The sequence below is a fragment of the Epinephelus moara genome, chromosome 20, assembly GCF_006386435.1.
Source record: "Epinephelus moara isolate mb chromosome 20, YSFRI_EMoa_1.0, whole genome shotgun sequence".
NCBI lineage: Eukaryota > Metazoa > Chordata > Actinopteri > Perciformes > Serranidae > Epinephelus > Epinephelus moara.
In genome coordinates, this window is record NC_065525.1 from 3,879,565 (window position 1) to 3,891,872 (window position 12,308).

At 41.8% G+C, this 12,308-nt stretch overlaps 1 protein-coding gene across 1 annotated transcript in view; it reads right to left on the reverse strand.

Annotated features, from left to right (window-relative positions):
* Positions 1 to 1,450: 1,450 nt before the first annotated feature.
* Positions 1,451 to 12,308, reverse strand: part of LOC126407378 (anoctamin-1-like) — a 131,031-nt gene continuing 120,173 nt past the window's right edge. Inside the window, exons 23-24 of the mRNA XM_050072213.1 lie at positions 9,800 to 9,905; positions 1,451 to 3,526 (exon numbers count right to left, since the gene is read on the reverse strand). Of these exons, the coding sequence (XP_049928170.1) occupies positions 3,254 to 3,526; positions 9,800 to 9,905 (379 nt within the window). The 3' untranslated portion in view covers positions 1,451 to 3,253. The remainder of the gene's footprint in view (positions 3,527 to 9,799; positions 9,906 to 12,308) is intronic.

Sequence of the window (12,308 nt, forward strand, 5' to 3'; positions counted from 1 at the left end):
CACATTTAAGACTAGACTTAAGACTTTCCTCTTTGATAAAGCTTATAGTTAGGGCCGGCTCAGGCTTGCCCTGTACCAGCCCCTAGTTAGGCTGACTTAGGCCTAGTCTGCCGGAGGACCCCCCTATAATACACCGGGCACCTTCTCTCCTTCTCTCAGCCATTCTGGATGTCACTAACTCGGCTTCTTCTCCGGAGCCTTTGTGCTCCACTGTCTCTCAGATTAACTCATATCGCAGCGGTGCCTGGATAGCGTGACGTGTGTGGTTGTGCTGCTGCCGTGGTCCTGCCAGATGCCTCCTGCTGCTGCGGCTGCCATCATTAGTCATTAGTCATACCTCTACTGTTATTATACACATATGATTATTGTCACACATGTATACTGCCAGATATTAATATATACTTTCAACATATTGTACCACAGTAGCCAGAACTATAACGATAATATTACTTTCATTAATGTTGTTGTAAGCTACTGTCATTACCATCTGTCCTGCATCTCTCTCTCTCTCTCTTTCTGTCTCATTGTGTCATACGGATTCCTGTTAATTTATCATTTTGATCTGTTCTGTACGACATCTATTGCACGTCTGTCTGTCCTGGAAGAGGGATCCCTCCTCAGTTGCTCTTCCTGAGGTTTCTACCGCCCCTGTATGCTGTAAAGCCCTGTGAGGCAAATTGTGATTTGTGATATTGGGCTTTATAAATAAAATTGATTGATTGATTGATTGATTGATTGATTGAAACTAATATACCTAATATAACTAATAACCAATATGTTTTTATGAATCGTTAGAGTTGCTTGTCATCATCATCCGAGTCATTTATACTGACCTACTAACCTCTGACCTGGATGATGTCATCCAGGTGCGCCGCGCGCACCTCATTGGCCACCATAGTTAGTAACCTCTCTACGAGTCAGAAAACACAGTTTTGCAATGTGAAACTGCTTTATTCAGTGTTTAAGTGGTCCATTTGTTTTGGAGAGGACCTCTGCAGATCAGTCAGTTCCTGGTAAAAACCTCCTGAACATCTGGAGCTTACATTATAAGAGAAAAGAGGTGAGTACACATTAGCAGGTGCTGGGCTAGTGGCCCATCTTCAACATGCCAAAGAGTAACTGATTTGTAACATGAAACCGCGTTATTCAGTGTTTTTGCCAGTTTTAATCACCTGGTCTGTTTGTTTTAGAGAAGAAGAGACCTCTGTGGATAACTGAGCTCCCAGGAAATGTAAACCATATGTGAAAAGTGAATGCACCTGATTTATCACCACAGACTGACCTCGGCAGCAGAGGTCACTGTGTCCAAAAATTAATGTCTGGGAAAATCAGATTTAAAATCTGCAGTACCTTTATTGGTCACACAGAGGATGAGAGATGAGAAGCAGGTCCAAACAGTGAGCACACAACACATAAGAGCGCCAATGCTACAAACCTGTCACCTTTCTATTTCCAGTTGCCTCCTGCTAGATGAATACACACTTGCAGTTCCAAATGTGTCAAAAACAACAACAAAAATTCTCTGCATTTATTTCTTGGCACTTTGTGCAAATCAGATGAAGTGTAGCTGGGCTCATATACATCTGAAAGCAGGCTCAACAAACTCAGGCCTTATCCTGGTCTCTGAGTTGGTTGAGCCTGAGCTAGAAAACTCTTGAGTTTTCAGCTCCAGAACAGCTGATCAGAATTAGTTCAATCAACTCAGAGTATGTTTAGCCTGAGGGAAGCGTGTTCACAGTGAGCACCACAAGCCATCATCAATGGAGTGCAGATGACATGATTTTCAATGGCAGAAAGTGGAGTTAAAAGCTGAGCCACTTATTTCACCCCAGTTTAGCAGCTGCAGCTAAACAGCGTGAGGTAGCATAGGAAGAGACTGCAGAGCATGTTAATAGGTAATGTTATATGACAATATGTAATGTGATGCCTTAATCTGTCTAATATACAGAAAATATATTAACATTTTTATATTTTAACAATGTTCATATATATGGGGATGTAAGTCCCATAAATGTGGCCAATTACACTGTGAAGTATTTAAAATTCATGAAAAGTATTCATAAATCATTGCATAGTGTATCCACATTGATTAAGTTATTATTTACACTGACAACCCTGCAATTCTGTGGAATTCCTCTGAGGATCCTTTCTGATTTATGCCCAGGGAAAACAACAAAAACGGGCAAAAGTCTTTTCAGAGCCAGAGTCACTTTTCTTATGGCCCGACAAACTGTTGTCTTGCTGATGTGTTCAGTATCTCTGATGTTATAAGGAAAACTGCCGTTGCCGAAGAACCAAAGGGCTATGGTAAAATTTGCTGTGATGATAAAGCAAATCCAGGATGTGTAATATTTGATATATCTGGGTGGAAAAGATTGTTAGATAAATGATAGAGTGTGTGGTGACATAGTTTATTTCATATGGACACTCCTCCGGGAACAATAAGACATCCAAACGGGGTCTAATCACCATCTCCTCATGCAACAGCCTCTGAATAAACTGTGCCTCAACGTCCATGACTTAATTCACCAAAGGACACGCCATGTCTCGTCGTCCTGCTACATGCTCAGCGGGCAATCAGCCACAGGCTTGCAAACCTGTCAGCCAGCAGGTTTGCTTCATGGAGTATATTGCCATAGTAACTGACTCAGGGTTATGCTGAACTGGCTTTGTGAAACCGCAAACTCAGTGTTACCCTCATCTCAGGCTCAACATACTCAGTTTTTACTAATCCTGATTTCTGAAATAGGGATCTGTAGTCTTCGTAAATGCCCCGCTTAATTTAGTAATTCTGGTGACCGTAATTCATGACAGGCTTAGTAAATAAGCTACCCTACTTGGATTTTTAGCACATTAATAAAAAAGCCATTTACACTGATTTTTTTTATACATGTACATTTTATGCACATTTGAAAGACTTGTGTACTCTTTACAAATATGAGCACGGATTATTGTTGTACATATTCTCAAATCTGTGTGTGAATTTACAGCTTTGTGTACACATTCACAATATTGGTACACATGCAAAACTTAAAACACAGTTACAGATTCCTGTACTCTTTCACAAATCTGAGCACGCACTTACTCGCACCTCATCAGCCAGCTGCTCTCCCAACTGTTGGAATGTTCTGAACAAGGACAAAAACACATAGTTAAGGTTGGCCTGAGCGAGTAGGCAGCTAGCAAGACTTGCTAACCAAGAGTTGCTAACGAAGAACTACTCCACTGAACTAAGAATTCATTGTTACTGGCATTAGAGGCTTTGAGTGCTGTTGCTGTGCAGTCCTGAGCGTGGGTGAGCCATTGTGCTGTTGTTGTTGTTGTTGTTGTTGTTGTTGTTGCTCTGGCTGCAGTTCTCCTTACCGCCTGTGGAGGCCCTGCTCTCAAGACTGTGGATCTTGTTCTGCTCCTCTTTCATGAAGAGGTCTACTAACAGAATCTTCTCATTGTGGATCTGGATGCTGATGTCTTTAGGGATGTCTGGAATCATCCAGTCTACAATGTCGCTCATCAGCATTACAACATTCTGGTAGAGAGAAATGGAAGAGAATCATGTCATTTTTTTTTCTGTAATTAATTATAAAAGTGAGCTATGTTAAAATTACAGGAAAGATTAGACCAAAACGGAAACGACCAACAACCAAAACTGAAAGTACTACAGCAGTGCTGGCATTATGGATGAGCCGTAGAGGGCCAAGCCCATGCAAACCTATCACTGACACATTATTCCGCATTATTCCGTTCGGCTTTACAATAAATTTGATATTTCTGTTTTTTCTTCTTCCTAATACATGTGCAGAAAAATCTAAAATCCTGTTTTCTCTTTGTCATTATGATAATAAAGTAAATGATCATTTAAAAACTGTGTTTTGTTTATACTCAGGTTTTCTTATTCTTTCATTTCATTTAAAGATCTGAAACTGCAAAGTGTTACAAATAAAAAAAAAACTGTAAAAAAAAAAAAAAAAGAAGAAGAAGAAATTGGGAAGGGGCAAATATTTTGTCACGGCACTGTGTCCATATCGACGTACTAACTACATGCTACTTCTCAAATGTGTGGATGGTGATGTAGGAGCAATACCTTAAGAAAATGTTTGCACTCGTAATAAATTTAGGGGCACCACCCTCCTATGGACGGAAGCAACTAATCAAATTAGTAACTCCGGAAACCAATTATTAATTCGTCAGTACACTTACCAATAATGGATCAATCTCAATATCTGGGTTATGAATTCTCTATACAGTGATCTTAGTTCCTGCTCCAAAGAAATATCCACAGACAACGACTTGGCGATAAATGAAGATTTATTTAGGGCTAAATGTTTAACAACTGAGTAAATGAATAGTAAATGAAGATAATATTAAATAACACAAAATAAACAGTATGTATAAATGGATTAAGACAAGAGGTAACACTTTTGTCAGTTATTTAGTTTGGCGATAGTGAGAGAGAGTATGTGACTATAGATAAATTGGGGATGCAGGGATGCGCAAAACCATTTAACTAATAACATCTAAATTTAGATCAGAATAACTAAGTCTCCTGTTCGACATCAACTCTTATCACAACACAGCGGCTGCATCAGGTGCGGTGGATTTGGCCTACTTTGAGCAGAGTTGCTCCGGCTGACATTTCTCCGAGGACCCCGGACTGTCACTTTGCGGCTCCCAGACTTCCCAGCAGAATGAAACCGGCTGGAATCCAGTGGTGGAGGAGCGGTTGAGCCTGACTGCGATGTCCTTCAGTTGGCCCGCAAATGTAAGTTCTCTTAGTTTGGCAAAAGAACCCCTGCTTTGCGGACACTTTGGCACGTGTCTGGCAGCCGCTGGATCTGATGAATCTTTGATGGAGCTGCAGGTTGAACAGTAGCTCATCTATTTAGCTTTGGCTACTCTCTTATAATAAAGTCAGAAACAATCTCGTCGGCCATTCGATATTATTATCAAAGTTATTATCAACGCGTAGAAAAAATGTTGCAATCGGCTGACTTTGTCGCTTCAGGTATAATGATACTGAAGGCACATACAAAAAGAAAGAAACCTCAGGACAGACAAAACAATCCTGGACGTGTCGAGCAAAACTTAAAACAGTAAAGTAATTTCAGTCGTAAGAAAAGAAAGGGTTATGCAGGAACCAAGTTTCAAAGCTAACAGGTTCAGGCATAAAGAGTATAACTAAAGGGGGGACGGCAAAAGAAAGAAAAAGTAAAATAAAGTAAAGGCACAAAGTAAAGAGTACAGAAAGTAACAGGAAGGAAAAGTAAGCACGGAGATGCGCCGACCTCAATAGTTTTATCCGACCAGGTTGAGTGGGCGTGTTTGAGGCAAGGCAGGTCTCTTAGTTTAGACATTACTTTATTTCGGAGGAAACTTAATGAACTTTAATGAAACGTTATTTTGTGAGATTATATACTTTAGCATGTTACACGTGATAGACACATACTCTTCCCATTATGGTCAAAATCAGCTCTTAACATCAAATTAGATTTAATATGATTATTATACCGCATATATCAGCGGAACACAAGTATAAATGTTTTGTGAACAAACACTACAAACTAGTCTGCAATTGTATCAACTAAATGAGAAAGCACATATTAATAAAGACAAGTTGATTAATCAATCCAACTATATTTTAACTAGAAATATAATATGGGATTTCTTACGGGAACCCTTCTTAACTATGGTCACAAGATGGCAGTATGACTCCATGTTAAATGAGGGATTAAACACATGAACTTATAACTCACTCATACTACGACCTACAAGAGTGGGGAAAAAAATCATTCAACTAACAAACAGGGATTATGCACAGTAACAATGTTAGAACATGGATGAAATGTATAGTTTACTTTCAAGAGACATTTCAAGTTGGTTACAAGGGAAACTTAGTCTCTGCTCAGGAATGCATACTGAATTTACGACTCACACATCTGTTTTTCTTATCTCATCTTCACCCGGGTGAGAGTCAGATGGAGCTGGGGTAGCTCCCATGGATGTGACAAAAAGGGGAGAGGATGTGTTGAACTTAAAAGCATAGTTAATGACCCCGGGTCTGGCAGTTGTCAAACGCTGGATTTTTTTCAGGATGTTAATCAGAAACTTGGGATCTGGAGGGTTTCCAATTGACACCTTTACCACTCTTGATGCCAGGATGACGGTGAAGGAGTTCCTTCAGAATGAGGTGAGGCCAGGGGCAGAGTTGTAAATATTTGACCCTCAGAGCGGCCTATCTCACCCCTGACCATTTACTTAAACAATCTAGGTTTTGGGAGAGTTCAGAAGGCTGTTCCTACAGTGAGGATAAAACTTGTCAAATCCTTTACATGCTTAATTTATCCACAGTGTCCCTAACTACGCTTGGAGTGAAGAAATGGCAGCAGAGCTCTTCACTTTGCTATGATGAGTGGTGGAAACTGATCACTAATCCACGTATTCAGTTACTGATGTAATTGTATGACCACACGTATCGATGTGCCATCCTGGAGGAGCTCGACTACCTATGCAACCTGAGTAGGCTGCAAGTACCACCTCATGCTACCAGTAGTGACAAGGACACTAGCAGAACACAAAACTAGAGAAGAATTAGTCAGGAAGGATAAGGAGAGAGCAACTGTCTGTGGCCACCACATGTAAAACCATTCCCTTTTGGGGGGTTGTCTTGCTTTTGCCTCTCCATTGCACCTGTTCAATCAATCAATCAATCAATCAATCAATCAATCAATCAATTTTATTTTTAAAGCCCAATATCACAAACCACAATTTGCCACAAAGGGCTTTACAGCATACAACATCACTCTGTCCTCAGGCCCCTCGCTGCATTTTGATTTGCACCAAAGCAGGTGAAACTGATTCACAAGCACTTGTGCTTCCTCAGGGATGCAAACAGAAAATGGTGAAAAAAGAGAGAAGGATACGAACCCCCCAAGGGGGTCTGGGGGCATGCTCCCCCAGGAAGAATTTTTTTTGAAATATCAGCTTTAAAGGGTACATTTATAGTCAACTTCAGCATCAGACCTACAGATACTAAGGAAGCAGTGCTGACAAGAAAAACTTCTTTTCTAAGACATCTAAGGGGCCTACTCAATAAGAAACAGAGGTTAAGATGTAAATTGTGTCCTCAAATGTACAATGTCCTCTCCTCAATACTGAAATAAACATCCCCAGTCTGCCTAATGAGGTCATACCGGCCAAGATTTCCTCTGGATTCAATTAGCAAATAGGCCTACAGGCCTCCAATATTGGCAGGGGAAAATTGGAAAATTAAAGTGCCACAAGGGGGCGACATTTACCTTGACATTTATCATGATACAGGAAACGTTGGATCTTTCTTTTACTTTGAACAGCATGGTAATGTATTTAACAAGAAAAACTTCTATATCTTAAACAAGAGCCAACCAACGAAAAAGCTAATGTTTTTACCTCAGATGATCTCAACACTTGTACTCTGTGCTCAGAATCAGTTATTTCAGTCATCAGTCATCAGATTGTTTCAGCAGCGTCTTTGCGCGGCTCTATTAAAGCCGTGGATGCCTCGCCAATGGCCAATCATAGCGCTTAAATGATACACATGATCAGCACACGATGTGCCCTCGCGACAGATGCTGCTGACAGTTGTTTTTTTCATTTGTATATTTGTTTTGCTCAGTGCAGTTCAGTCATACGAGTGTGGTTCATTCTCACTGCCGCGATGCGGAAATGCAGGACGGATTTGCGGAATATTTGCGCAGCGGTCAAACCATACACACAGGCGCGGTACGGAATTTTGCGTTGTTGTGTTCCAAGTCCGCGCTGCGTGAATGGGTGTGGGTGAATATCGACGAGAGTAGCAGCAGCAGCGAGCTAGCAAGCTAACGTTTAACAAGCGTCAACATCAACTTTCTTTAGCACTTATCACTCACCGTTGCCACCAAGCTGGACAATGGACTGCCAGACCTTGTCCTTGTCCTTTAATTTTAACGGGGTGCTGTGAAACGAGGTTTATCAATCTTTCTCCCAAACTGTCCTGACTGGATTTCAGACTCTCCCGGGTCTGCGCGACTATATACAAACAATTTCATTGGCCCAGCTGTGTAGTTCCGCCGGCGAATTCCGCTGGAGGGTCAGAGTCTAGGCGGAAACTTTTTTCACCGCACGAAAGTTTCGCCCCGGTGTGCAAACTTCCATATCAACTTTTATATTTATATTGTATAATCCGCGCAGATATTCGCCCTCAGTGAGAATGGACACAGAAATACATTTTAGGATTACTCAACCTTGAAGGACATTATCCTGCTTATACCATGGTCACTTACCAAAGAAATAATGAATTTCTATTTTTATGCTTTTTGCAGTCAAAATCTTAAGTTTTTCACAGGCAAGTTTTTCACTCAGTTTCCTTGGTAACTCCTGAAGGTTTACCTAATACCTGGAACAATCGCTGCTGCCCTGTAAGGTTCTTATGCAATGGCAACGTTATTCACTACTCCAGTAAATAGGACGAACCTTAGATACGATCTAGCAACAGGAGATATTCTAGTCTGCCAAGTTCATGGAACCCTTTGGCCAAGCTATTAGCCAGAAAGCGAACATTATGTTAGCAAGATTTAAAGTCAATAACATTGCATACTGTTGACAAACAGTATATAATGTGACATTATTTTTAACAACAAGACTAGCTAGCTATCCAACCCTGTCATTGTCCCCAGATCAATATCAAAATTTTCACAAACAAACAATACTCCATGTGTAATGTTACTGTTGGCTGCAGCCTGAGGCAGTGAGTGAAATAGTGGATGGGATGTGAAATGATTGCTCAAGTTCAGAGGGGCAGTGTAGTACCTGCAGGGTGTGTTACAGTCTCCACCCTGTAGTGTTCAGAGGATGAAGCACTGATGGACAACATGATGGAAATTAATTGTAAACAGAGGCTTTGACTGCCTCCCTTACTCATATTAGATTTATTTTAATACTATTATATAGCAAGTGCATTAATTTAGAATGGTGAACAGACAGTTTCACTGGAACTATTTATCCATAACCAGTTTCAACAGACATCTTGCAGCCAATCAAGTATTCACTTTACCATGGTATAAAGTTTAGGAAAATAGTGCGTATTTGGATGTCCAACATCAGCAAAGTTGAAAGCTTCATGGAGAGCTTCATGTGGATTTGGTTCACCCATGCAAGCCAATCTGCTGTTTGTGGCCATTTCATTGAAATTAGCTGATTTCTGTCTGAACTGCTCTGACCGGACTCTGAATTAACTGCACTAGGTCAGCACTGTTCATTCAAAAATAGTTACTAAATGCCTCGGCATAACAGTACATATTCATTCATTCATCTTCTAACCGCTTCATCCTCTTGAGGGTCGCGGGGGGGCTGGAGCCTATCCCAGCTGACATCGGGCGAGAGGCAGGGTACACCCTGGACAGGTTGCCAGACTATCGCAGGGCTGACATATAGAGGCACACAACCATTCATGCTCACATTCACACCTACGGACCATTTAGAGTTATCAATTAACCTCGTCCCCAATCTGCATGTCTTTGGACTGTGGGAGGAAGCCGGAGTGCCCGGAGAGAACCCACGCTGACACGGGGAGAACATGCAAACTCCGCACAGAAGGGCTCCCACACCCGGGATTGAACCGGCAACCCTCTTGCTGTGAGGCGACAGTGCTAACCACCACACCACCGTGCCGCCCAACAGTACATATTTTCTTATCAAATTTAATATTCAATGAGATCTGTTATAATTCAGTACAATTTATGATAAATTCATTAGAACAGTCATCTGTTTCCTTCATGTTTCACTTTACCTGGAAAACAATGACAAATGCCAGTCGGACAGCAAGCACCGCCCAGAATTCCTTTGAGATCTCATATGGAGTGTTTGACCAAGGAGGTTCTCTGTAGTCCTTATACCTGGAGAGACAAAAATACATTTTCTATTGGTCTTTAATTCTTTATTGATAATCCAGCAATTGATTGTTCCTTCTTGATGTAATAATTGACTCATTTCCTTTTCCCAACAGCTGCAGAAGAGTTGGAGCTGGCGCTTTTTACACTACTGAGTCACATTCACTCATTCACACACACATTCATACACTGGTGGCCAAGGCTACCATACAAGGTGCCACCTGCTACTCAGTAACCATTCACACGCTCTCACACGGATGGAACAGCCATCAAGCAATCTGGGGTCCAGTATCTTGCCCAAGGATTCTTCAACATGCGGGCTGGAGGAACCGTGGATCAAACCTCTGATCTTCCGATTGGTGAACAACCCGCTCTGCCTCTGAGCAGGCTCTGTTTACCTGGTGGTGGAAAACCAACACTTGACCAAACACAGTTTTTTTTGGCATTTTTACCCAGGCACTAAGCTACTTTTTTTAATCTCGTAACTGGCTCTAAATGGACATGTTTGTGCTGAGGAGAGGCGCAGCTGAGACTGTATTTATGCTGACTGGGAGGTGAAGTACAATGTTGGTGCTCATTTTGGATTAAAATTGCATTTGTGTTAAAATCTGCTCCTAACAACATATACTCAAAAGTCTTTTTTTTCCATCTACTGCAGATTGATATGTACATCAAAATACAATTTTAAATGTGACTGAGAAAGATGCTCTGGGGTGGTTTGCATGGAAAAATGGTCAGGATAAGAGTCAGCACCTCCAAGTGTGAGGCCATGGTTCTCTGCTGGAAACCGGTGGGTTGCCCCCTCTGGGTTGGGAGTGAGTTACTGGCCCAAGCAAAGGAGTTCAAGTATCTCAGGGTTTTGTTCAGGAGTGAGGATAGAATGGAGAGTATAGCTGCTGCTCCTTAGCGTCGAATGGGGCCAGCTGAGGTGGTTCACGCGTCTGATCAGGATGCCTCCTGGGCACATCCCATTAGAGGGAAGGATTATATGTCTTGTCTGGCCAGGGAACACCTCAGGATCCCCAAGGAGGAACTGTAAAGTGCTGCTGGGGAGAGGGACGTCTAGAGTACTTTGCTCAGCCTGCTGCCCCAGGGACCTGGCCTTGGATCAGTGGTTGAAAATGGATGGATGGATGGATGGATGGATGGATGGATGCGAAAGATTCGTACTAATACTATCCACTTGGGTGTAATGGACAGAACATCAGCAACTTCACTGATTATTTAAATCTCCCAACATGGTGTCAGGGTCTAAAAGTAATTCATGCTCTGTGTTAAGTGAGATGTGAGACTGGAAAGCTCTTACTCACAGATGTCTTTAGGGTAGGGATGTCCCGTTTCAGCTTTTTCACTTCCGATCCGATACCAATATTACAGCCTTGAGTTTTGGCCGATACCGATACCAATCCGATCCAATTATACATATTCACTTATTTTGTTGTCAGTCATGTTAGAAAAGGTTTGATCAAGCGATATTATTCTAACAAGAACAACTACTTAATCAGGTTAGTTAGAATGATCCACAACAGTTGGTATGAGAAATTGACCTGTTTATTGTTAACAGGGTTAAATAAACAAACTTTAAACTTGAACATTAACATTAAATAAAAAATATAGCTGGTTTGCTTTGGCTGCTTTGGCCCCTTAATAAATAGAAAATAAATCAACACAAGAAATCTTTAAAATGTCTAACATTGCTTTGGCCCCCTAATAAATTAAAAATAGATTAACACCACAAGACATTGTTGACATTTAACAAACAATGCAGCCTTTCCTTTTCAGTTATTTTTTTAATGTCAGTGCCAGCCTGGTGCTGCTGTTTCCTGTGAGTCTGCATGCTGGCCTGGTGGATTGATAGTAAGTGCTGGAGCGGATCACTGGAATGGACTGCTTGAATCGCGGCACGCTGGGCTGGCCGGAAAACCTGGATTGGATTCCATGAAAAACTGGATCAGAGTTCTTGGATCGACATTTTTCCATGCAGTCCGATCCGATGCCGATGTACGTTTTTTGCTAATATCGGCGGCCGATACCGATCCGATCCCTACTTCAGGGTGATTCCTGAAATCCATCAAATCTGTCAGGACATTTTCATTAAAAACCAGAATTCCCGACACTGTTCCTTCCAAGTATTTTGTTCTATCACATCATTGTTACAGTGAGTTTCCTGTTTTGCCCACTGCAGTCATTAGGGATGTCCCGATCCGATATTCGGATCGGTATCGGCCGCCGATACTAGCAAAAAACGGGCATCGGCATCGGATCGGACTGCATGGAAAAATGCCGATCCAAGAACTCCGATCCAGTTTTTCACGGAATCCGCTCCAGGTTTTCCGGCCAGCCCAGCGCTCCGCGAGTCAAGCAGTCCATTCCAGTGATCCGCTCCAGCTCTTACTATCAATCCACCAG